The 25,238-nt window shown below is 56.4% G+C and overlaps 2 protein-coding genes across 6 annotated transcripts in view; one reads left to right on the forward strand and one right to left on the reverse strand.

Moving 5' to 3' along the window:
* Positions 1-12: 12 nt before the first annotated feature.
* On the forward strand, positions 13-12,601 carry Csrnp1 (cysteine and serine rich nuclear protein 1). Of its 5 annotated transcripts, none has more exons than XM_021656530.2 (5): positions 13-169; positions 6,619-6,856; positions 9,154-9,413; positions 9,893-10,207; positions 10,549-12,601. In XM_021656530.2, exons 2-5 carry the CDS (start codon positions 6,658-6,660, stop codon positions 11,518-11,520), a joined length of 1,746 nt encoding a protein of 581 aa, XP_021512205.1. In that variant the 5' UTR covers positions 13-169; positions 6,619-6,657; the 3' UTR covers positions 11,521-12,601. The 5 variants fall into 5 exon arrangements, with proteins under 5 accessions (XP_021512205.1, XP_021512206.1, XP_060241042.1 ...); XM_021656531.2 differs by lacking the exon at positions 13-169 and adding an exon at positions 301-471; XM_060385059.1 differs by lacking the exon at positions 13-169 and adding an exon at positions 1,796-1,816.
* A 1,718-nt stretch (positions 12,602-14,319) lies between these two features.
* The window catches only part of Ttc21a (tetratricopeptide repeat domain 21A), a 33,389-nt gene continuing 22,470 nt past the window's right edge, over positions 14,320-25,238 (reverse strand). The window contains exons 16-29 of the mRNA XM_021656534.2: positions 24,333-24,405; positions 24,131-24,241; positions 23,762-23,900; positions 23,528-23,634; positions 20,560-20,748; positions 19,776-19,886; positions 19,224-19,305; positions 17,867-18,017; positions 17,481-17,642; positions 17,192-17,384; positions 16,878-17,102; positions 16,359-16,479; positions 16,159-16,226; positions 14,320-16,077 (exon numbers count right to left, since the gene is read on the reverse strand). Coding sequence (XP_021512209.2) covers positions 16,000-16,077; positions 16,159-16,226; positions 16,359-16,479; positions 16,878-17,102; positions 17,192-17,384; positions 17,481-17,642; positions 17,867-18,017; positions 19,224-19,305; positions 19,776-19,886; positions 20,560-20,748; positions 23,528-23,634; positions 23,762-23,900; positions 24,131-24,241; positions 24,333-24,405 — 1,810 coding nt within the window. The 3' untranslated portion in view covers positions 14,320-15,999. The remainder of the gene's footprint in view (positions 16,078-16,158; positions 16,227-16,358; positions 16,480-16,877; positions 17,103-17,191; positions 17,385-17,480; positions 17,643-17,866; positions 18,018-19,223; positions 19,306-19,775; positions 19,887-20,559; positions 20,749-23,527; positions 23,635-23,761; positions 23,901-24,130; positions 24,242-24,332; positions 24,406-25,238) is intronic.

Below are 25,238 nucleotides of genomic sequence, written 5' to 3' on the forward strand. Positions count from 1 at the left end.
GCGGGGCCGGGGCTCAGCCAGTCTCTCCCGCCGCCGCCGGACGCGCAGACCTGGGCCGGCTGCACCGACGGCCGCCCGGCCGAGCGCACTGCGGGTCGCCGCGCGCGCCGCGACCCCGGGGCCGGGACACGAGTGACCGCGGCGTCCTCGGCGAGCGCCGCCAGCTTAGGTGAGGCCCGGGGACCCCGGACGCGGCCGGGAGGGAACCGGGGCAGGGGGCATTTCGGGTGCCTGGCGCTGTCTGTCACTCCAGCCCCTTGGCATGTCTCTCCCGGGTCCTCCGGGGGGCACCGCCGGGATCCCGCCGCCCGGCTCGGCTGTAGATCGCGCGCGCCCGGGGTGGGAGCCCGCGGCCGCGAGGTAGGGGAGACCAGGCTTCCCCTCCCCCGCCCCGCTGTGGTTACCCCGAGATGCCCAGGCGCCCCGGAGCCGGGCGCAGGTGGCGAGTGACGGGGGTGCGCGTGCCCGGGGGTGAGTTTCCTTTTGACCCAGTTGCCTGAGAACTTTTCAGAAGTTACTCGCGTGGCCGGGGCAGGTGACATTGGTCGCCTTCCTCCTCGGGCTCCCCAGGGGGAGGGCGCGGGAGCTGCGGCGTGTGCCGGGCGCCCCCGGCAGGCTGGGGTCAGGGAGGGTGTGGAAGGATGAGTGAGGAATGAGTGAGGCTTGGTGAGTCACGGACCCCGGGGGGGAGAGGGAGGGGGCGGAGGATTGTGTCGTATGTTCACCTGTCACCGTCACACGCAGAGGCCACAGCCGTGAGTCACGGGGCGCAGCTACACCGGCCACCCGCGGGCACACGTAGGCTCTCTCCCACGCACTTCTACTCGCTCTCTGCACGCGTTTCCTCTCCTTCCTCAGTTTCCCCTCCCCGGGGGCCCTTTCGCCTTCACGTCCCGTGGAAGTGCCCACACTACAGCCACGCACTGAGTCACTCGGGTTGCCGGTACAGTCACTCCCAGACGTAGCCCGCATCCCGCGCCCTGGCTGCCCACCCCACACCCCCGGGCCCGCAGCCTCGGCCCCTCGCGCAGTAAGTCACCACGCCCTGGCCCTAAATCTTTGACAGCCCCGCCCACACCTCTCTGGCTGTCACCGAATCCACCCCCTTGTTTCTCCTCTGCCCTTGTCCCGTCAGTTCACCTGGCCCTGCCCCGTGCGCCCTACGGGTCACACCCTCTCCTGCCTAGGCGCTGAGCCATCTTTTAACCGTGCAAATCTAGAATTGTCGGTCCTCACTTACACGCTTGGTAGCTTCCGGTGCCCTCGGGCTAACACAGGCCTTCTAACTGCATCTCCGCCAGAAGGCGCCCCAGCTGTCCTTGCTCCAGCTCCCTGACCAGGCTGTGTCCCTTATCTGGGACTCTGCCTGCGTCCTTTCCTCGGAAGAACCTGTCTTGGTCCCCGCTGCCCACCTCCTATAACTCCAGCTTGAGAGATGTTGGTTGTAGCTCTTTGCCCTGTGTACGGTGTCTGCCATCGTGCTTGGAACCTTTTGGAAGCTTAGCAAGAATTTGATTGATTGATGAGTGAGTGAGCAAGTGAATGAATGAATGAAAGTGAAGAACTGGCTGAAGGCAGGGGAAGGGGTAACCGTGGGTGCAGCTTTCCCTCAGTGGAAGAACAGAGAGTTTCATGTAGCCAGCAAACATTTGGCTTTTACCCAGTGCAGGGCCCTGCAGGCCGCATCGAAAGAACTGTCCCCTCCCCCCCATCACTTTCTGAGGCTTGGATGGGGGAGGGGCGTGTCAGTGCTTCCTGTCTGCCATCTCTTGAGCTGCCCGGCAAAAGTTGCCGAGAGGTCCAGGCCTGATCCGAGGTGATTTTCCTGTGTCCCAGGAAGCCCTTTCAGGAAGGTCTGGGGTCCTGTGACCCTAGGTGTTGGGGGTGGGGGCATGACTGATCAAGACCTGGGGTTCTGAGGTCAAAGGACACATTCCTCAGATTCCTGGAAGGGGGATCGAGGCCGCTGGGGGCCCGGGGCACAACGGTGGGCTGGGACTGCCCATAACTGTCCCTTGTCGCCTGAATTCAGAGTACTGGCTGGCTGTGGTCACTAGACTTGGGTGACATTCCGTTCTCTGGGCTGTCAGCGCCTGTGTGTGGTGGCAGGAAGGGGGCGGCCCCAGATTCTCAAGCTGCTACCATCCCGGAAGGAGCCTGGTTCTCTTTGATTCCGGGGCCTGCCCCTGAGGCTCCTCAGGGGGTGTGGTGGGAGCCAGCTCCTGGGAATGGCTTTTCCTTCCTCCAGGACCCTAGGACAGGACTGCACTCACCCTGGGAACGGGATCTTGGTTCCTTAGTAGCTGCTGCAGCCCCTCCCCCACCCCTGACTCACTGTCTGGCACTTTTCTTGGACTCTTCAGCTATCTTTCATTCCCTTTTTTGACTTGGCCTCCTGTCATCTGCAGCGTGGTCTTCCTGTCTCTGCCATCTTCCAGCCTCTGGAGCCCAGGTGGCACCCTTCTCTCCCTCCGTCTCCTCACACCCAGCCAGGAGTCCAGCGCCCACTCATGCCTGAGGCTAGCCTTCCCGGAACTCTGGCTTCGCCTGCCGCTGTGGATGTTAACACTCTTTAGCCTGAGTTCTTATCTTGGCTGCACTTGACTGTGGCTCTCTGTCCAGCCCGCTCGCTTAACTCTCGGGGAACCCGGAGCCTCTGAGAAGCCATCACGCACTTGCCTGCAGCCTGAGTCCCTTCTGTCCTCAGAGCCACCTTTGAACACTGTTCTTCCTCAGCCAGCTCTGACCTGGCTTGGGGGATGGGCATGGTGTCGCCTCCTTGAATTAGCTTTCAGGGACAGGAGGAAGTCCCTAAGACCTCTAGGCAAAAGGGCTCTGTGTGGCTGCCCTGCCCGTTGGCTGGGGTCTCCCTCTCTGCCGGCCTCTTAGGGCCATGCAGCGGTAGCCTGGCCTCCTGTGAGGGAGAGGCCGTTACACAGTGGTTAGTTAGATAAGAGGCGCAGTGAGGAAAGTCCAGGGTCTGCGAGAGCAGCCAGTCTGGACCGCTGTAACACAACAGCGCAGACTGGGTCGCTTAAACAAAAGGTGTGTTTCTTGTTTCAGGAGGTTGGGGCATCTGAAATCAAGGCCCCAACCTGGTGAAGGTGCCCCTCCTGGTTTGTAGATGGGCACTGTCTTGCTGTTCCCTTATGACAGGGGTAGGTGTTCTTATCCTTTTAAAAACGCTTTATCTTTAACTTGTGTGTATGAATGTTTTGCCTTCGAATGCCAGAGGAGGGTGTCACCCCTTCCCCCCAAACCAGAGTTACTGACCGTTGCCAGCCACCATGTGGGTGCTGGGAATGGAAGTCAGGATTTCTTCAGCCAGTGCTCCTGACTACCCTCCAGCTGCTCATCCCTCTTCCTTAGGAAACTGAACCCAAAGCCAGGCATGGGCCGCATACCTTTAATCCCAGTGCTAGGGAGGCAGAAGAAAGCGATCTCTGTGAGGACAGCCAGGGCCACAGAGAGAAGGCCTGTGTGTACCAGCCAGCCGAGCTGTGTCCCTCAGAGGCACAGATATGGCGGCCCCATAGGTCCGTCACCCCAGCGCTTGGGAAGTGGACATATGCGGATTGGGAACCAGGGCCACCGTGGACCACATGAAACCCTTTCTCTCAGATGCCATCATTTCCCGAAGCTCTTGCTTCCCAGCTCATTGCATTGGAGATTCACATCTGACCCAGGAGTATTTTTTGTTGGAAAGTGTTCTGTCCACAGCAGTGCCCCAGAAAAGGCAGAAGTGGGGAGCTTTTGAGGTCCTTTTGGACATGCCTTTTTAGGGGAGGGGGCTTTACTCTGTGAATCAGGTTGGCCTGAAACTCCGGGCCATCCTCCTGCCTCATCTGGTATTGTATAAATGTGACCTTTGATTCTCAGGTCAGAAATGTCTCCTGGAAGGATGTGAGGCTGGGCTGCTCCAGTCTGCAGAAGTGAGGGGAGGGGAGCAGGGACGAGGCCGTGTCGGGAGCTGCTGCATCGTGGTGCTTAGCATGGGGTCTGCATGGTGCTGTTTGCATTTGTCACTGGCTGTGGGCTGCAGGGTGGCTCAGAACACATGGGTGGTAGCAGGTAGGGGCAGAGACTCGGAACAGGTGATGAGCTCAGTGTGTGTGCTGAGAAGTCACCTCAGGGCTTTGCACGAGCGCTTCACTAGGGAGCTGCACCATCAGGTGACCTACATAGCAGACAGACAGTATGGGAATGTCACACGTGCAGCTAGAGGAATTTTTAAGCAACTTACACCCCTGCAAACTACCACGGGGCTAAAGAGCCACCCTGCAACCCCCCCCAAGGAGGTCCCCTCACACCTGGCCCCAGGACACACCCCTCCTCCCCCTCTTCCTGGAAGACTTTTCTGCCCTTTCTAGCCTGGCTGTGGAGAGGGCTGGGACACACGCGTCCCCTTTGCTTGCTTCTACCTTTTACTAATCTGGGTCTGTGTTTCCTGATGCTCTCACTCATCTGTGAGTCCTAGAGCTAGCTATTTTTTGCACACTCACTGAGCACGAATCACCGGCAGAGAACTTGACGGGTATCGATTTCTGTAACCCTGTGAGGTTCTGATTTGTATTTATTTCCTTTATTTTGAGCCATGGTCTCCCGTAGCTGAGGCTGCTCTGGAACTATTGGTTCTCCTGCCTCTGCCTCCCAAGTGCTGGGATAGCAAGTGTGCGCCAGCCTGCCTGGCCTTCTGGAGGCTTCAGACAATTGGTGACAGTGGTGTGAAGGAGCTTGCCCAGGAGGTCCAAATGACGATGGTTGGGGCCCCTACCAAGGCTGTGCCTAGCCTGTAGGTGAACTTCTAGGACTGAGCGCTGCCTGGATGTGGGTGCAAGGAGAGGAAGGGGGAGGGAGGAGTTGAGGGTGGCTGCAGGTTTCTGGCTTGAGTAACTGGGTGGGTGGCAGCCCTGTTACTAAGACAGGGAACACAGGAAGAGGAACAGATGGCATGAAGTGGGGCGATGGAGACAGGGGTTCAGTTTGGGGCCTGTGGAATTGTGTATTTCCAGGGGGAGTGGGCCCTGGGTCTTGGGGGTCTCAGGGTTGTTTCTCTTGTCTTAGGGGAAGCATCTGGAATTAGAGAAGACGGTGATGGTGTTTTCCCTCCCTTCTCCCCCCCCCCCCCCCCCCCCCGTGCATTAGGCTGTGGCGGTGACTGGATAGCAACTGTGTATGTGTGTCTGTGGTCAGGGTGCGTGTGCATGTGTGTGGTGCCTGGCTCACAACCAAACACCCTCATCCCCTGGGAGGGCCTACAGGTCAGCTGGGCTGTTTGTGTTTGTGGTTTGACTCTGGGAAGGTGGGTAATCAAGACTGAGGAACTGCCCCCGGAAACACCTGCATGTCCCCGTCCCCCAGGCCTGGGGTGGGGGCCTGGCCTGAGAGCAAGAGTTTCTTGAGCCTTTCCCATGGCTGCCCGGAGGATGGCTGCCACCTCATGAGCGCATTCTCCTCATGAACTCACAGCAGATGCTGAGGATTCGGGCACTTGCTCGGGATAGGAGAAGGGACCACAGGGAGGAGACTCAGACAGGTTTCTGGTTGATTTCCCTGCCCCTTTCACTTCCTGTGATGGGGATGGGGGAGGGGTCCCCAGCTGTGGTGGGTTGGCCCTGAGTGAGCTAGTGCTGCAGGCAGGCGGCCACATCAAGGCAGCAGGTAGGTACAGTCAGCCACCATCCTAGAATTCGCTGAGGGTCCCCGAGTCCTGGAGGGAGGGTTATTCCCAAACACTGGGGTTAGGGAAGGGGCTTTCACCCCTCAGCCTGACTGGTGAGTGAGCGCATCCTCCCAGGGGTTCAGAGAAACTACAGCCAGGGAGACACAGCACAGCAGCTTTCACTATTAGAGGTTTGGTTTGAAGGAAAATTAACCGTGGGGTTAGATAGTGGAGAAAAGTCTTCTGCCAAGGTCCAGCCTAGAGCAGGGGACTTTTCTCCTGAGGCGTGGGGGTTTCTGAGGGAAAATCTAAGCTTCATCCCAGGGGTGGGGGGCAGGGAGGGACTTAGGGAAAGTCCTTCTGCCAGAAAAGCTCAAAACCAGCTCCTCTTCCTGGAGGGCGCGGCCAGCCTGGCCCAGGAGTGAGGACCTGGAGTGGTCAGTGGGTAAGGGGGGGGGTGGCCCTGAGTGGTGGTCTCGGGGGAGTGCTGCCCTTAGAGGAAGGCTCTGGAGGCCACAGGAGGCCCTGCTCGGGCAGGCGCAGGGAGAGCCTGTGAGTCAGCCACCAGAATTCCTGTGAAGATGAGCCAGGCCAGGCTGAGTTCTGTCAGTCCATCTGTTGGTCTGTCTGCCTTCTGGCCTGGTGCAGTGTGTGTGGGTGTGTGCGTGTGTGTGGCAGTGGGGAAACACCTGGCTGTTTTCTGAGAAGGCTTGTTATGGGGCGGGAGGTCTTGGGAGGTCAGAGGCTCTGGATTTGGATGTTAGACTCATTTGAGGGAGGGGCTGCTGTGCTCCGGGGGCTGGGACCCTCCTGGAGAGCCTACCAGGAACCTGCAGCTTCTGGCAGGGCTGGGGTCCCCGACAGGGTCTGGGAGATCCATGGAAAGTCAGCCGGGGCTGGGGAAAGCATTAGGCCGGGAGCCCCCGTGTAAGAGTTCTTGTTCCCTTTCATTCCAGGCTGTCTGTCCTCAGCTTCTAGAGACCTTACATACCGCCATGGCCGGGCTACTGAAGAGGAAGTTTGACCAGCTGGAGGAGGATGACGCTAGCTCCTCCTCCTTGTCCTCTGGCAGTCTGTCTCTCTCTTCCTCCCCTGGCTCTTCTGTCGACCCTGCCTGGAACTCAGATGAGGAGGGACCGTGTGGCCCGCCATCCCGGCCTGATCAGGACTCCTGCGGCCCCCAAAGTTTTACCCGTGAGTCTTCCGTCCTTGGCACCCCAACCTCCACACCGCCCCCCTTCTTTTCCTGATGTGGAAATTGGCCGTGTCAGCCGTGGTAGCCCCCTTGGACCATCCCCCTCTCTGAAGCCTTATGACTGCCCCACCATCCATCGATACCTTGACTTCCCTTTGACTTGGGGGCATGGTGTTGGGGGTGTTGCTCTCCTGTCTGGGCGGCTGCTCCTCTATTGCATGTTTCCCCGTACACCGGGTCCCTGCCAGGAACCAGCAAGGAGTTCATCCACGGCCCCGACACCCCAATGCACACGTCCTGCTCAGCCACTTTCCTCTGGTTTCATTGCTTTTTTAGCTTTTTTCTGAATGCCCCCAAAAGGGTTTTTCCTGGTTAGTTTTCTTGTCTTCCTGTTTTTTTGTTTTTTCAATTTGAGAACAGTCTCATTAACACAGGTAGCCTTCCAACTGCATGACATCTGCCTCCGTGGTGCAGGATTATGGGTGTGTTCCCCACGGCTGACTTCCTGGTTGTTATGCCACCTTGTATAATTTTGATTCCGAACTGAAAGATGGTCTTTTTTTTAATTGTTGAGATTCTAATTACACCATTTCCACCTTCCTCCTTCCAGATCTTCCATGTCCCTTTACCCTCACTCACATTCACTGTCTCCTTTTCATTAATTATTTTTATTTGTGTATATACATATGCAAGTACAGCCTGCCTTATCTTCACAATGTAAAGCTTTTCATCGTGCTCTTTCTACTCCAAGAACCATGTTAGCCAGTTTTCCGTCACACGGGGAGTGTTTTTACACCCTGGCTTGTGTCTCCCTACGATGTTCTGACACACAGCTATTCTCTTCACTCTTCCGTGTCTCCTATGCACGCCTGTGTGTTACACATTAAAAAGAAAAAAAAAGTGTTTTTAGGGCTGGAGAGGTGGCTCAGAGGTTAAGAGCACTGGCTGCTCTTCCAAAGGTCCTGAGTTCAATTCCCAGCGGCCGTATGGTGGCTCACAACCATCTAGAATGAGATTTGGTGCCCTCTTCTGCCATACAGGTGTATGTGCAGACAGACCATTGAATACATCATAAGTAAATCTTAAAAGAAAAAGTATTTTCAATGCCTGGACTCTAACATTACAAACAGAATGCTTCAAGAAGGCATTTTCCTCGGGTAGTTGACTAGAGTTAATACATTAACTTGAGGTCTCTGGGAATAGTGAGGCGAGCACCTATAATCCCAGGACTGGGGAAGAAGGAGGCAGGAGGACCAGCACTCTGGTCCCCTGCTACACAGCCAGTTGTGGGCCAGCTTGGGGTACAGGATGCCTTTAATTCGGTTTTTGAGAGAAGATGCCCGGTGGAGCCTCAGGTTGTAGGCCCATTAGTGATACCTAGTGAAAGTGGCCCACGAAAACATGAACAAGGGCTGGAAAGATGGCCTGGTAGCTAAGAGCACCTTGCTCTCGCAGAGGACCCTAGTTTGGTCCTCAGCACCTACAAAAGACGGCTTACAACCACCTGTAGCTCCTAGGAACCTGACTCCTAAACTTCAGGGGCACCCACGCCCAGGCGGCATACACTCACACACGCACTTACTAAAAACAAGTGAGTTTTGGAAAACAGCAAGGAAATCAGTACCAGTGAGGTGGCTCAGAGGTAAAGGCACCAAGCCTGATGGCCTCTGAGTTGAGTCCCCGCAACCCACATGGTGGGAGAACCAACTCCTACAACCTTTTCTCGCTATATAATCAATAATCTAAAAGACTTTCTGCATCGGTTGCAGAACTGTAAAGGAGAAGGTCAATGTTGCCTATCTTTTTTATGTGTAGGACTACTCTGTGTATATGTCCATGACCATGTGCATGCTATGCTTGAGGAGGCCAGAGAGGACGCTTGATCCCCTGGAAGTGGGCTTGCATTGGGGTGCGCTCCTGTGTGGGTGCCCCCGCTCCTGATTGCTGAGCCAGCTCTCCAGTTCTTTGATTGATACTTAAACACAGGATTATATAGGTTTTATTACATGTAAAGATCTCTTAGCAAATGAATAAAGATGACAGAAAACCATACAAAGGGTCTATGAATACAAGGTAATGGCGACAGGATGCTTAATGTAGTCCTTTGGGCCGATAAATGGCTACAAGCCAGTGTTGTTGGTGTTCAGTTTCTCCAGATCCAGCCAGGCCTGGCTTTAAATTTTTTTTTTTTTTTAATTTTAAATTCAGCGTGGGTGGGTAGAGTGAATGGGCATAAGTCTGCCTCGAGACTATACACACAGGGAGCTCACTCTCTGCTCCTTCTTGTCCCTTTCAGCCCCATCCATCCTGAAGCGAGCTCGGCGGCAGCGTCCGGGCCGAGTGGCCTTTGATGGCATCACTGTCTACTATTTCCCCCGGTGTCAGGGCTTCACCAGCGTGCCCAGCCGCGGTGGCTGCACCTTGGGCATGGCTTCTCGCCACAGCGCTTGCCGCCTCTTCTCCTTAGCCGAGTTTACACAGGAGCAGGCCCGGGCTCGGCGTGAGAAGCTCCGTCAGCGCCTGAAGGAGGAGCAACTGGAGGCGCTGAGGTGGAAGGTATGGACCCAGGCTGCCAGTTTGCATGCTGCCCGTGTAGGGAAACAGCCCTGTGTTGGTGTCAGGGGAGGCATGCAGAGAGGCCTCAGTGGCGGGACTTGTAGCTCGGCGGGTAGAGTGATTGCCTGGCATATAGGCGGTCCTGGCATCTGTCACCAGCACCCCATAAGCCAGCATCTCTGCACACCTGTGTTCCCGGAACTTGGGTGGGGAAAGTCACCCTCAGCCACATAGCCAGTTTGACACCAAGGCCGTTTTCAGAAGAAAAGACCAGTTCAGATAGGCGTGATGCTTGACTCTCTGGCCTTACGATGCCAGTGCACGCCTCTAGTCAGAGAAGGGGTTTTCTGCCTGACCTAGGACGGCACGAATAAGAGATCTGTGCAGATGTGAGCGTGTTTCCCCGCCTCCACGCACAGCACCCCACATCCCGCGAGGGCCGGATAGCCGCCTCTCTCACACGCCTTTCCCACGTGTAGCTGTCGGTGGCCGGCGTTCCGGAGACAGGGGCGCGCGTGCCCCTCACGGTGGACGCCATCGACGACGCCTCTGTGGAGGAGGGCTTGGCCGTGGCCGTGGCGGGCGGCCGCCTGGAGGAGGTGAATTTCCTGCAGCCCCATCCGCCTCGGCAGCGCCGGGCCCTGCTCCGCGCCTCCGGCGTGCGGAGGATCGACAGGGAGGAGAAGAGGGAGCTGCAGGCGCTGCGCCAGTCCCGGGAGGACTGCGGCTGCCACTGTGACGGAGTCTGTGACCCCGAGACCTGCAGTTGCAGCCTGGCGGGCATCAAGTGCCAGGTGCGTGGGCGCACGGGGTCGGGGAGGGGATGCCTGCTCTGCTCGGGGTCTCGGCGTTAAAGCTCTGGCCCTGCTGCTAGAACAAAACCGATAAAAAAATAGAAACAGGAAAATCTGCCAGGTGTCACACGCTTTAATCCCGGCACGCTGGGAGGCAGAGGCTGCTGGGTCTCTGAGTTCCAGGACAGCCAGGGCTACATAGGGAAACCCTGTTTCGAAACAAAACAAACCAACAAAAACCGACCTAACAAAAAGGTTAGGATTTGGTGGGCTGGGGAGCTGAGGGTGCTGCTTGCTCAGCACACCACGAAGCCCTCACTTGGCCTCGTCTTTCTCTGCAGATGGATCACACGTCGTTCCCCTGTGGCTGCTGTAGTGAGGGCTGCGAGAACCCCAACGGTCGAGTGGAGTTCAATCAGGCCAGGGTTCAGACACACTTCATCCACACGCTCACCCGCCTGCAGATGGAGCAGGGTGCCGAGAGCCTGGGGGACGCCGAGTGCCTGGTGCAGGACAGTCCTGCTGAGCAAGCCTTGGCTTCGCCCTTTCCGCTGGCCACGCCGCCGGGGAGCAGCGAGCTGGGAGACCACAGCTGCAGCAGCGACATGACGGACTCGTCCACGGCCTCGTCCTCCGGCAGCGGTGACTCTCCAGACGGCCTTGCCCACCCAAGCCTCGCAGCTCCCAGCTTCCGGTCCGACGTCGATGAGGACAGCCTGGTACAGATCCTGAATTTCAGCGACTCTGACCTGGGAGTCGAGGAGGAACAGGAGGAGGGAAGGGGCGTGGACGGCTTGGATAACCTCAGCTGCTTCCATCTGGCTGACATCTTTGGTGCCGGTGACCCTGGCAGCCTGGCCAGCTGGACTCACAGCCAGTCTGGCTCAAGCCTTGCATCGGGCATCCTAGATGAGAATGCCAACCTGGATGCCAGCTGCTTCCTAAACAGCGGACTTCAGGGGTTGAGAGAAGGCAGCCTCCCTGGCATTGCCGAGTCCCCTGGGGTGGAGGCTGCCCAGAGCGGCTCTGGGGACCTCAGTTTATCTTCCTGTGACTCCTTTGAACTGCTGCAGGCCCTGCCAGATTACAGTCTGGGACCCCACTATACTTCCCGAAGGGTATCAGGCAGCCTGGACAGCCTTGAGGCCCCCCACCCTTTGCCCAGCCTCTCGCCACCGAGGGATGCCAGCGCTTGCTTCCTGGAGTCTCTCATGGGCCTGTCGGAGCCGGTTACTGGCGTCCTGGCACCCCTTTTGGAGAGCCAGTTTGAGGACACTGCCTTGGCACCTTTGATGGAGCCTGTGCCCGTGTAAGGACTGAGGTGCCTTTCGCCTGTCCCCAGAGCCCCAGTTGCTTCTTGTGTGATTTGGGGGTTCCCCAAGGTCTATGTATGTAACGGTCTCCCATGGGCTGGTCCTGGCCATGGGTGCTACGTGGGCACCCTCTATTTTTACATTAACACTCTAAATTTATTTATTTTAATTTTTTATTTTTTACTTTCTGTACTGAAGGAAGGGTGGGAAGGGGGTACCCCTCTTTCAATACCTAGCCTCTCGCTATCCAAACAGTCTTCCACCTCGCACTGTGTGCCCAAAGGAAGAAGGGGCAGGGCTCTCGTGGAGCCTCACACACCTTCCTTTACTGTAAGATGCTCCTTGGCCCAAAGACAGCACTAGAGGGAAGCAGGCCCTTAAGGCTTCCTGTGAACCACGCGAGCTGATCTTCTGGACTGTGAAGATGTAATTTATTTCTGTAATTTATTTGGGGACTGAGACAGCAGTGCCTGGGCCTCTCTGGCAGGTAGGCAGTGTTGGGGCCGAGTCCCTTCAGTGTATGCGGCCAGTCTGGGCTTTGGTGTGGCCGTGTGCATTTGGGCCTGTGGTCTCCTCCGTCAGTGGCCTGGCTCCTGAGATGAGCAGGCGGGGGATGTGCTTGACCAGCCGTGACCAAACCCCCCCCCCGGCCAGCCACTCTGATTGCCCTTCGGCCAGTTTGCTTTCCCCTGAGGCCATGGCTCGTAAATCCCTCCTGTAGGGTGGAGAGCCAGAGGCCCCAAGAGGGGCAACAGGCTTGCCTCAGGACGTGAAGCACCCCAGAGACCGCTGTCTCGGGCCCTCTGGGCACTGAGTCCGTCCTGGCCTGCCACTGTTGGCAAGGGGTTGGCTCTTGAGGGCTTTTATGCCCTTCATTAGCTGATGTTGGATTTTGTATGCATTTTTATATTGTCTCGAAGTGTCAGAAGTATAATTTATTCATTTCTTTGTGTGTGTGTGCCAAGAAACGCAGGCTCTGGGCCTGCCTCCTTGCCCAGGAGGAGGCCTTGCCAGCCTGTGTGCTTGTGGGAACACATCGTACCTGAGCTGACAGGTACCAATAAAGATGCTCTATTTTTAAGTTGCAGTCTCCTTGGTGGGGTGCAGAGCGTAGTGCACCCCCTGGACGCACGGGGCGGGCACTGCGGTGTAGCATGGACGGAAGCTGAGGCAGGAGGGACAGCACATCGGGCCTGCTTCCCGGCCGGCCAGTCAGCCGGTAGGCAGAGAGCCAGCTGAGAGGTTGGCTGGGCAAACGGAACACTTTCCCTCTGAATTAACCCGTTCCTCCTTCAGGACACCATCTAGGGTGGCCCTGGAGAGTTGTGAGGAGGCAGCCCAGTCTGCTTGGTCTGGGCGAGAACAACCTCCTTTTGTGTACACACACACACACACACACACACACACACACACACGCACACATTGGTCTGGGTCCAGGAAGGGCGGGGCGGTGGGATACGGCTGGTGGAGGCCTGGCCTGGTGACGGCGCTGCTCAGCAGCTGTAGTCCCTGGGGAGCTCCAGAAGTACCTCTACCAGCCAGACCTGTCAGACCTGTCCCAAGCCAGCTAGACTAGGCCTTAGGTCAGAGGTGCAGAGCAGCGCCCCCTTCTGCTGAACCCCAGTACGGGAGCCTGAGTGATAGCTGCACTATCACATCGCTCCAGGGAGGCACAGGGTCGGTCTCCAGAAGAGACCCTTCCTGTGCCCCAGCCCCTCTGCTGTGCTCTGCCCAGAAGGATAAATTCAGTCCCAGCTCTCGGTACCTAGTGAGGCCGTATGCCGGGTACCCTTCTAGAGCCCGGGTTATTCTAGAGCCCCAGGTTATCCTGTGCAAATGATTTCACTCACACTTTGACACCCATTCTGTTTTCATGTTTGCCTCTGACCTTTGCTCTGACAGTCGCGGGTGTGGCCTCATGGCAACATCAGTGACCGCCAGAGGCCCGAGGGCTCAGCCCTACCTGGAGTGGGACCACTGTTCCTGTGACTTCTCAGGGCGGAGAGCCCTGGCGGCCTGTCCCGTGTCCTCTCCCCAAGCAGAGATTGCTTCTTCAAAGGGTTCTGAGTCTTCTGGTAATCCGGGCACCTGGCAGATGCAGCACCCCGACAGGGCCCCGCAGACTCATTCCCTGGCTACAGTGAGGCCTTCCTAACTCCCATCTAGGGCCCTGGGGTCAGTCCTGGGCAGCCTTGTTTGTTGAGAGAAGTGGAGACAATCAGAACCCTGTCAGCACACACTAATCTCGTCACTGGAGAGCTCTCCCAGAACACACCTACCTCCAAACCTGGCCCAACAAAACGGTTGTAAAACTCAGTAGGAAAAGGAACTTAATGTCCCTGTAGGAAAGAGTAGGGGCCTGGGGGAAGCATTCCAGCTGCGAGCGAGCGCGCGTGTGTCTGTGTGTGTGTGATGGAAGGGACTGGCCAGGGCTGGAGTGCCACAGTGGAGTACCAGCCAGGCAGCCGAGAGGCCCTGGTTCTAGCCCTGGCCCTGGGAGAAAAATGGAAAAACGGGACTTTTTAGCCATCCGGGCAACTCAAGTTCTTTCTAAAACTTTCTTGTTGGGTAGCTGAGGGTGACCTTGAACTCCCAATCCTCCTGCTTCTACCTTTATCCCAATACACACACACACACCTTTCTGAGACAGTCTGTCTCACGCAGTCCACACTGGACTTGCTTTGCTGTGCAGGTGGACCTAACACTGCCGATCCTCCTGCCTCCACTTCCCAAGGCATAGTAAGCAGTTGCCCCCATGGTGGCTTCCTGAAAACTCCATCTACATTCTGCCCACGCTGGGTCGCTTTTTGAGACTGCTTTCTTTATTCATTAACTTAGCCATTATTACATCTTTATTCTGTGTATACACGCGAGTTTACACAATTCATGTGTGGAGCTCAGAGGGCAGCTGTGGGAGCTGATTGTCTTCTTCCACCATGTGGATCCCGGGGAATGAACTCAGGTCAAGAGTTGGGTCAGGAACCTTCACCTGCTGAGCCGTCTCACCAGCCCCACCCAGTCTCTACTTTTGAGACCACATCTGGCTTTGTAGTGCTGGCTGGCCTGGAACTCACTGTGGAAGCCAGGCTGGCTTCGGGCTTGCAGCCGCCCTCCCTGTGCTTCCCAAGCTCTGGGACTGTGGGTGTGTAGGATTCTATCATGCCTGTCTGCAGCGCCTAAGAATTCCTAAACGTGTTGTGCTACTATATAAACAGGGGTAAAGGTGAACAGTGTGGCTCAGGGTACAGCATGCACCACTCATCTCAATCCCAACCATAAAGAAAGTATTTTCCAGATATTTACCAGCAAAGCATGACATGATTTGGGAAACTGAGTCTTTTTCTTTTTTGAGACATGGTCTCATGTAGCCCAAGATAACCTCAGACAGTAAGATAAAATGACCTTGACCTGATGCAAAGTGCTGGGACTCCGGGTGTGCACCACAAAGCGGGTTTACGTGGAGCTGGGCGGCAGAGCCAGGGCTTCACGAATGGGAGGCAGGTAAGTGGGCCACCAGCTGACTGAACATGCTCTGCCCAGGTCTAGTCTAGTTTCTTGCTCAAGAGTGGGACACTGAGACTCAGAAAAGACAAGCACTTGGGAAGGCACATGGTGAGAACTCAGGCCTCCAGACACCTGGTTCAGAGGTCCTTCCCCTGAGGCTGGACTGACCCTTAATTCCACCCCGAGGAACAGGAAATGTATCGGGAACCCAGCAAAGGTGAGCTCTCTTACAGTTAAGATGACCATTAGCCTCCTGAACAGGGACCACCTGAATAGGTGACTGCCCCCTCCGGCATTAAATGGGGTCCTAGGAGGTGAGCTGGCTGGCCAAAAGTGTGGTGGTACCCGGAGGGCAGCATGGGGCTCAGTGGTAATCGGCTTGTCCCAAACGGGTGAGGTCCAGCTTGGGGGAGGTGGGTAGGGACAGACTGTGGACAGAGGACAGTAGGTCTTGAAAGTCCGCTGCCCCTCGCACAGCGCCTTAGCTCAGGAGCCCTTCTGCAGCTGGGTCTCCTGTCTGAGCTCGGGGCAGAACGGTGGGCATCGTAGCAGGAATGAGCAGTTGCTTTATTAGTTTGGGGATGCTGGGGACAAGTTCGGGGCAGGGGACATTCTGAAATGGCTATAAAGGACTTTCCTGTTCATTACTGCCCTGGGAGATCTCTTTGCTCTGTTTCGTCAAGAGCCCATAACAAATGTGGTGTCCAGGAGAAGGGCCCAGGAAGTCCCAGCTATGCCAGCTGGCCAGCTGTCTTCCTTCCCCAGGCAAAACTACCACTCAGGCCTTAAGAACATAAAGCTTCCAGACACCCTAGGGCCAGATGAGGCAAGAATCCAAATAAACCACAGACAATATGGAAATGGGGAGAATACATCATTTTCCCAATTCTTTCTCTATGGATCTGCTTCCTACTCTCCCCATGAAATGTCTATAGATTGATGGCTTCTACTGGTCCAAGGCCCCTCCAGCCTCAGCTAGGGCCTCAAGGACCCTTGGGCTTTCTCCAAAATTTCTTCTCTGATCTTGGGGTAGTTGGGGTGCTCCTTCAGGACCTGGTATAGAGATAGATCAGATGTGTGAAATCAGTCAGGGGGCCCAGCCACTGCACCCTCCCACCCATGTTCGTGACTTACACTGTGACAGACTTCGATGGCATCTACAAATTTCTTGTCTTTCAAGTAGTTGAAAGCCAGTTTGAAACCTGTCCAGGGGTAGGGAGGACACTCTGGTGACCAGGGAGCCCTCCGACTCCCTCAACTGCCAGGAAGCAGGACTTGGGTCTAGGGTCAGGGCACAGGCCCCCTACGCCGTGGACCTTGGCCTGTGGCCTTACCAATGGCAGGGTTGGCCTGATGGCTGTACTTCCAGGCCAGCTCATAGTTGGTCGCCGCGTCCTTGTAGGACTGCTCTTTCTCCATGATGAAACCCATGTACTCATAGGCCCTGCAGCAAGACTGCAGGAAAGCCAGTGAGTGCCCGGCCATCAGCTGCCACGCCTTGAGGGTGACACCAGGAGGGGCACTGGATGGCGGCGAGCAGCACCAACCCCACGCACACAGGGGCCCCCAAGAGCACCCTCAACCTCTTGAGGGTTAGCTGTGTACCCACCCTTTCCTCAAAAGCTGGCGTGACCCCTCATATAATGCCCCTCTGCCAACATTCCATCTGCCAGGTGCTAATCCTTGCACGTCCATCCCTCAAGCCCACCGGCCTCTCTCCTCTCGGGCACTCTGTTCCCTTCTGCTGGCTACGCCTGGCCCCAGGCCTGGCTTCTCGGCCTGTGGCTTTGGGTCCCAGCCCAGCTGTGTCTGCCTGGCAGCTTCCCTGGCTCTCCTCAGGCCAGCGGTCTTGCCTTGTTGTACTGCAGGCAGCGGCGCAGCAGCTCCGAGGCCAGGTCAAATTTGCCGCTTTGGCAGTAGATGTCTGCCAGAAGAAGCCAACTCTTTTCCAGGTCTTCGGCCTCATCCAGCACCCACGGGACTTTGGCCAGGCGCTTCAGCTGCGTGCGGGCCTTGGGGACCTGTTTCAGCAGCATGTAGGCCTGCGCCATGGCCAGCAGGGCAGGGACACTGTCCTTCTGCACATGGGAGGCCGACATTGGGGCACTCTGGCGGCCACCCCCACCTTGACCCCTGCCCACCGGAACGTGTCCCCAGGCCCTCGTACCTCATCCTGGGCCATCTCGATAAAGGCACCCAGAGCCACCTCCACGTTCGCCTTCTCCCTGGTGGCCAGCAGGCAGAGGCTCTGCAGCAGCCGCAGCTGGGCCTGTCCGGACTCCGAGTGCGGGTAGAACTCCCGCAGCAGCTTCTCCGCGGTGCGCACGCCGTGCTGCTGGGACTCCTTCCGGCTGGCAGAGCTGTGGGCACGGGGCCGCTGCTGACAGGCCGCTGCTTGGCACTTGCCTGGCCTCCCCCGGGCAGCCGGAGCCTCTCTCTGCCCCCAGCCCTCTTACTTGCCATCGGCCACCAGGCTCTCAAAGGCCTCGCCACCCACAATCTCATTGTCGGGGTTCAGACAGATCTGGACCATGTGGAAGGTGGCGGTCTGGCCCCAAGTGCTGTCCTTCCGGGCTTTGTTGAGAAACTTCAAGGCCTCATTGGGTTGTCCAATGTGCCTGCCGTGAGTGAAAGGAATGCCAGGAGCTGGTGAGGGGGCCGCGTGAGGCCAGGTCACTCTGGGAACATGGCTAAAAGCTGCCCTGCTGGATGTCTGCTTTGAGGGCCCCTGGTCCTGGAGGCTGTTCTCTGTCTCCTCTCTCCTGAGCAGCTCCCAGGGAAGCCTCCCACTCCGCCTCTGCCGCCCCCCCCCCCCCCGCCCATCTACTGGAGCCTAACTCACCAGCTGTAAATGCCTCGGCAGTAGTTAAACCCTGGCTCCAAAGGCACCCGACTAGACACCTTCTTGGCCAGTTCAAAGAAAGCAGGAGCCTCTTCAAGCTTGCCACTCCGTCGGAGCAGATCGATCAACTTATTCAATACCAAAAAATTGTCTAAAATAAGAGAGCCAAAATCTCCAGCATGCAGTGGCCAATAACTCCGTCAGGCTGGTATGATCGGGTCTGATGGGGAAGGAGGGAACGCTGGACCTTAAGCAGGCCCCAGGAGACACTATTTGTTTAGGCTGAGTAGTGACATTCTATATGCAATTGAGAGTAAATTATATGGTGCTTAAAATAGCAACAGCAGGGGCTGGGGACATGCTTCGGTCAGTAAAGCACTTGCTGTACAAACACGAGTTCAAGTCCCCAGGGCCCAGCTAAAAAGCAAGGCGTGGCCTTGAGCATGGCCACGAGTCTCTGAACCACAGACTTTGGAGGGGACAGATAAGAGGATTTCTGAGGCTAGCAGGCTGTCTGCCAAGTTCAATTTCAGAGAAAGATCTTGTCTCAAGGGAACAAGGATGAAGATGATAGAGGAGGATACCCAGTGTCGTTCCCTGACCTCTAGGCATACTCTGTCTCTCTGTGTCTCGCTCTGTGTGTATCTCTGTCTCTCTCTCTCTCACACACAGTGTGACAGCAGTGGTTAACTGTCCCTGGCTGTGTGTTCTACCTGTGATTTAGCTGTAGGTGAATACTCTCTGTCCTCATTTGACAGTGAGTTTTCAAAGTGGGTTTTCAAAGGTTACACAACTAAGTGATACTGGGATTCAGACCCAGGCAGCCTGGCTCTAAGACTATGCTCCTAAGTGTGAGTGCCGGGCCCTGCTGTGACCACTGTGGCTGTGCCGGGCCCTGCCCTGACCCACTGTGGCTGTGCCGGGCCCTGCCGTGACCCACTGTGGCTGTGCTGGGCCCATGGTGACCACCGTGGCTGTGCTGGGCCTCTGCCTCAGCCTTCAGGTTTGACCCTTGAAGCGGCTGTTTCATTCAATAGCAAGTAGGGGTGCAGCTACAAATCACGAGAGAACATGTGGTGTCTTCCGAGTGGGCGTGACCACAGAGGAGACTGAGTCCTGGTGGCTGCGATATGGGGACAGACAGGCTGTCCTGCCTCCAGCGCCAAGTGCCTGGGTTCAGGAACTGGTCCCTTGGACTCAGGAAGGGCTGCCACGTTCTGGGTCTTTATCAGTTTCCTGCCTCTCTGGGAACAGTTGGGAAGAAAGGGGCTTCCTCTTTCCAGCCAGGAAGGAGGGGGAAGGCCCGCCCTTCTGGCCGAGCAGGCCGGCAGGGAAGCAGCGTGCTGGTCGCAGTTACCTGGAGCTTTCTCCAACACTTGGCGGTAGAGACTGATGGCCGTTTCATAGTTCTGTTTTCTAAACATCAGGCCAGCCAGCACCTAACAGAAGACGCTGGAGCTGTGTGTTCCTGACAGCGGCGAACATGCTGTCAGAGAACAATGGCAGAGAGACTCCCCGGTGGCCTCCCTAGTTCACAGAGTCTGTGGCCGCATTACTTTCTGACTCTGCGAAGTGAGGGCCTGGGGTGGCCCTAACCCTGGGCTTGTGTGGGTACCGGACAAGCTAGAAAGCCTGACCAGGGAAGGGTATTCCACAGGCTTCCAGGACCTTCACCTAACCATGGGTGTGGTTTCCCCTGAAGTTGGTTCAACCATGCCCCGCCCCCAGCTTGGCTCAGAGGTTGCTCCTGCCCCCTGCTGGCCTGCCCATCCCTGCCCACGAAGGCCGGGGCCAGAAAGTCTCTTAAGCCCCTTAGGGTGGGCTAGCAAGACATCTGAGGGTAAGCGATTACGGAACAGCCCAAATCGGGTCGGGCTGCTGGGGAGGTGCGCAGCATGGCATCTCCTACCACGGCCGCTCGCTCCTGGGTCTGCTCCGTCTGTAAGAGGGGGCTACAGCGCTGTTCACACAAATCCAGCTGCCCCTGAAGCAAGTAGAGATGAGCCAGCTCCAGCGCCACCTAGGACAAGACCAGACCAGACACGGCAAACCAGCCAGTGCTGCAGCCCCAGGAAAGCTCTGCAGTCAATCACCTTTGGCTCCAACTTCCCTCCCCGCCTGGTCTATTGGCCTGCACTTCAGCAGGCCTCTGAGCCCAGGGCAGAGAATAGCTCCTGCCCTCCCCTCCCACCTGGTTTCCCTGCCATTCTGTTGGTTTTACAAACGGGATGGATTGGCTCGGGGCCTGCTAACGCTCTAATCTCATCCTTTGGCCTCTGCTCCTTCCTCCGGGGAACTCCTTTGTGCCCTGGACTCTCGAACAGTTAGAATCTCCTACACTTCTCACTTCCTTCCTGCCTGAGGCAATCTGTAGGCAAAGCTCTTGCCCCACCACTGTCTCCAAGGCAGTACCTGGTACTGAGGAATTTGTCAAAGTGTGAGCAGTTAGTTACCTTGCTATTTTTTTCACACAGTATACCTAGGTCTCTCTTTGAGACAGGGTTCCCTGTATCCCAGGCTGGTGTCCAACTCATTATGTAGTCAAGCATGACCTACCTCCACCCCCCAAGTGCTGAGATGACAGGTTGTATTGGTGCTGGGGACTCAACCCAGGGCTCTGTGCATGCTAGGCAAATACTTGGTCACCTGAGCTGCCTCCTAGCCCCCAAGCCGTCACTTCGAGGGTCACCCACCTTGTTGTCTGTAGGCGAGTAGGAGAGGGCATCCTTAAAGGATTTCACAGCGCTGTTGTAATCTTTCTCTGTTAGATAGTGCTCCCCAATCTGGACGCAGATGGAGGTTGCCAGCTGCTTCTGGAAGGGGATCATTTCTGGTTGCTCCAGAGGAACCCGCTTCAGTATCCGGGACTGGAGGTCCAAGGCCTTGGAGGGACCAATGAGGCTAGAGTCAGAAACCCCGAGCCCATGTGCCACACCACAGGAATGCCTCGTGTTCCAAGGCTGGCACTGTCAGAACAGGTCCCTTGAGGAAATCTGGGCCACTCCCTCAGCACACAGGGGGGAGGCTGGCACTGGCCCTGTGGGAGGAGCAAACCATTGTACTCTCTTGCCTGCGTCCATCACACTTTGAGGTTCTGTGTCTCATTTGCTTTGGCTGTCTAGAGCAACACCCAACAGGTACACAAAGCAGGCTGGGGCTTTTGTTACTGGTAGTGTTTTATTTTTGAGACAAGGTCTCACTATGTAGCTCTGGCTGCTATGGAAGTCGTTACATAGACAAGGCCGGCCTCAAACTCAGATCTGCCTGCTCTGGCTCCAGAGCTGGGATGAAAGGCATGCATCACCACACCAAGCTAGGGTAGGCTATTTGTTGCTGTCTGAGGCAGGCTGGCCTGGAGCTCATTTTATAATTGAGCACGCTGAAGCTCTGACCCTGCGCCACCATGCCTGGTTCATGTAGTGCTGAGGACAGAGCCGAGTGCTGTGTGCATGCTAGCGACCAAACTCTGTCCCTGGACGGATGGGTGTGTTTGCTCGGCGTCTATGTCCCCTCTAGAATCTGAGACGGTCCTCACACATCCACGCATATGAATGCATGCGGTGTGGAACAGGGAAGACAGCCAAGTTACAGAAAGTGGGTACAAACTAGCACTGGGCTCCTCAAGGACAAAGAGATGAGCAGGGATTGGATGGTAAATAAGAGAAGTCACTTCAAGTGGTCAGTGGGGACAGGGCTCTCTCTAGAACCACACAATGCATGCTGGGAACAAGTGGGAACCTGTACTTATGGGTGGAAAGTGGGGAAGGCATGAGAGCAATGGCCAAGGGCTCTTGGATCAGGGCGGCCCAGCACAGAGAGGAGACGTTTGGCACAGCCAACTTCAGGTCTTGGTTTTATCTCCCGACTTACGATAAAGCCTTAATAAGGTGAATACAAGGAAAAGGTGCATTGGTCCAAGCCTGCTGGCCCACTCCTTTAACTTGGGAGGCAGAGACAGGAAGATCTCTGAGTTCAAGGCCAGCTTAGTCTATTTCAGTGGTTCTCAACCCTCCTAATGCTGACCCTCTAATACAGTTCCTCGTGTTGTGGCGACCCCAACTATAAAATTGTTTTTGCTGCTGCTCCATAACTGTAATTTTGCTACTGTTATGAATCATAATATAAATATATGTGTTTTCTGATGGTCTTAGGTGACCCCGTGAAAGGGTCATTTAACTCCCAAAGGTTGGGAACCGCTGGTCTATGTAGTAAGTACGAGGCTAGCCAGAGCTACATAGTGAGATCTCAAACATAAATCAATCAATCAACCAAACTTCTTGGGCTGGAGAGATGGATCAGCAGGTAAGTGCACACACTGCTTTTGTAGAGGGTCTGAGTTTGGCTCCCAGCACCCATGTAGGCAGCTCACAACCACCAGTGCCAAGACATCTAATGCCCTGTACTGGTCTCCACAGGTACAAGGCACACATGTAGTGCACACACATATGTGCAGGTAAACACTCATGCAGATGAAATGAAAACAAAGCTTTCTGAATGTCTCTAACCCACTGAGCACCATAGCTTAGCAACAGGTACACTATAGAGTCAGGTGAGCCTCAGGTGGGCCTCAGGTGAGCCTCAAGTGGGTAGGCCTCAGGTGGGCCTCAGGTGGGCCTCAGGTGGGCCTCAGGTGGGCCTCAGGTGAGCCTCAGGTGAGCCTCAGGTGGGCCTCAGGTGAGCCTCAAGTGGGTAGGCCTCAGGTGGGCCTCAGGTGGGCCTCAGGTGGGCCTCAGGTAGACCTCAGGTGGGCCTCAGGTAGACCTCAGGTGGGCCTCAGGTAGACCTCAGGTGGGCCTCAGGTGGGCCTCAGGTGGGCCTCAGGTAGACCTCAGGTGGGCCTCAGGTGGGTCTCAGGTGGGCCTCAGGTGGGCCTCAGGTGGGCCTGAGAGGGGGTGGCCAGTGGGAAGCTGTCGCTCACCGCCGCTGCTAGCATCTAAGGCAGTGTGGTGTCCCACATCTCCAGTCCGGGAAAAGCAAACATTCGGAGCTGGAAGCGCAGTCCCTACTGGAGGCACACCGCTTTCACAGTATTGAAAGTTCTAGAACTCTGGGTTAGATCACTTTAAGTCATAGATATCTGTGCGTAGCTTTGGGCCTAAGTCTTCTCGTCTTTGAGCTTTTTATATTAGATAGGAATTTCACAGTGAGCCCAAAGGACTGCTGTGACAATGTCAGAGAGCAGAGAAGCGAGACACAGGAACACTTACCTAAAATACTACCATTCAGTACATATGAGGACTACCTTCAGGCTAGCCTGGGCTACACAATGAGCTGAAACCAGCCTGGTTAACATACTAGACCCTGTCTCGAAAAACCAGCTAGAGGGGACCAGAGAGAAATGGCTCAGTGATTAAGAGTAATGGTTGTTCTTCCATGGGTCCTGAGTTCAATTCCCAGCACCCACATGGCAGCTCACAATATCACAGACTAGGATGCCCTCTTCTGGCATGCAGATGAAAATGCAAACACAGCACCCATATACAATAAACAAATCTTAAAAAAAAAAAAAGCCTAGCTCTAGGCATGGCTGTTCACCCTTTGAATCTCAGCACTTGGGGACGGTGAGGTCTGTCTCAAGGAAGGCCTGCGCCCTGGCAGGCCCTGGGCCGAGCTTCTTTCTTTCCGCAGACATCAGGAGAAACAAAGGCCTTGGTCAATTACCTGGTTCAGCGTTTCCATCACATCTTCTTTCTTATGGCTCTTGTAAACCCTTGCCAGCAAAAGCAAGCACTTAACCTCACTCATCATGGCTGAGATGTCCTTGGCCCCTGCAAGGAAATGCCAGTTAGTGCAGTCTGGCCCATGGGTGGATGGGGAGGGCTGGGTTCAGGTCCCCAATGAATGTGGGAGGACCATGGGGGCCAGAGGTAGGAGTGGGTTCAAATGCCACCTCACCGGAGTCCCGCTCCAAGGCCTGCTTCAGCACCTTCTCTGCTTTGTGGTATTTCTTCAGCTTCAGGAGCAGCTCGGCCAGCTCGCAGCACAGGAAGTCCTGCCCACTGATCTTCTGGGCAGCCTCATAGTAGTTAATGGCCTTAGTGCAAACGCGGGCTCTCAGGGGTGGCTAATGTACCATGTCCCTTCAGCTCACAGACAGATGCCCGAGATGAGTGCCCACCCACAGCAGGCCTCAGGCCTCGGGCGGGAGCAGGCAGGGCTTCAGGAAGCTGTGTGGAAACACTGTCTCTTCCTATCTAGACCCCCTGCTCCTGGACTTTCTAGATCCTTCCCTGTGTGGCCGGCCCTCCCTCGGGGCAGCCTCACCTTTGCATACTGGTGGGTCTTCACGTAGGCTTGCCCGATCCTGCTGACCAAGGAGGCGTCGTGAGGGTTCTTCCGGTAGGCCTCGTCGTACACCTCCAGGGCCTTCTCAGGCTAGTGGGAGAGTATGGGCCAGGGTGATTTTCCTTCTCACCCACTGGAGACGTGATCCCGGCTAGCAAGGCTGGACGGCTCCCTCACTCACCTCCTGAATGTTCATGAAAGCGTCACCCAGCAGCAGGCTGCTGTGGGGGCCGGGCAGATGTTCACAAAGCTCCCTGCAGGAGAAATCAACCACCTCTTTCAGGCTGAGGCCCGGCTCCTGTCCATCTGTCACTGTCCTTGAGTCATGGGGACCCTGGGGAGCACTGAGAGCCATCTTGGCCAGGCTCTCCCCTGCCCTCTGGGCTATGGCTGGGGCCACTCCACGTGCAGTCACGCTGTTTCCGTGTTTCTTTGTTTGGGTTTGGTTGTTTTCTGACCCAGGGGCCACGCACTGGGATTAGGGTCTTGGGCTGCCCCGCTGGGTTTGGGTCACACTGATACAGGGCTTGTGACACAGGGCTTTGTGCATGCTGAGCAAGGACTCCATAACCAGGCTACATCCCCAGCTGCTTATCCTTCTCCTGAGATGCCAGGATGGAGCCGGAACACACCCGAAAGCACGTGGCCCTGCATTCCACTCCAGCCCCGCGCTGCTCCCCCTTGAAGGCCAGTCTGGACACGCTACCCCGTTGATCAGTTTTTACACTCCCAGTTCCCCAACCACCAAACTACCTAGTTTTTCCCAGAGAAAGGGTCTGGGAAGGGCCCCCTGATGTCCCAACACCAAACCGTAGGGGACAGCGGGATGGGGCCTCCATCTGCCACACCACTCTTCTTCCTCACCTACCCTACACTGCTCATTCCTGAGGCCCTGCACCGTGGCTCTTCCAGGAGAGGCGGAGCGAGGGGCCAGAGTGGGATTGTGTGCTCACCGTTCTTCTCATGTTAGAGCTGGGATCCAGGCCTAGGTCCTCCCACCAGAAGGTAGGCCCTGCAGGGCAGGGATGCAGGGGAGGGCAGGCGGCAGCCTCACCCGTGCGCAGGGAGGCCTCCGTGTTCACGCCTT

The sequence above is a fragment of the Meriones unguiculatus genome, chromosome 6 (assembly GCF_030254825.1).
Source record: "Meriones unguiculatus strain TT.TT164.6M chromosome 6, Bangor_MerUng_6.1, whole genome shotgun sequence".
Taxonomy (NCBI): domain Eukaryota; kingdom Metazoa; phylum Chordata; class Mammalia; order Rodentia; family Muridae; genus Meriones; species Meriones unguiculatus.

What these genes read in the sequence shown, in the direction of transcription:
- Csrnp1 (XM_021656529.2), top strand. An exon ending in TGGAGGCGCTGAGGTGGAAG is followed by an intron (nt 9,414 to 9,892) that starts GTATGGACCCAG and finishes TCCCACGTGTAG; the next exon opens with CTGTCGGTGGCCGGCGTTCC. An exon ending in TGGCGGGCATCAAGTGCCAG is followed by an intron (nt 10,208 to 10,548) that starts GTGCGTGGGCGC and finishes CTTTCTCTGCAG; the next exon opens with ATGGATCACACGTCGTTCCC.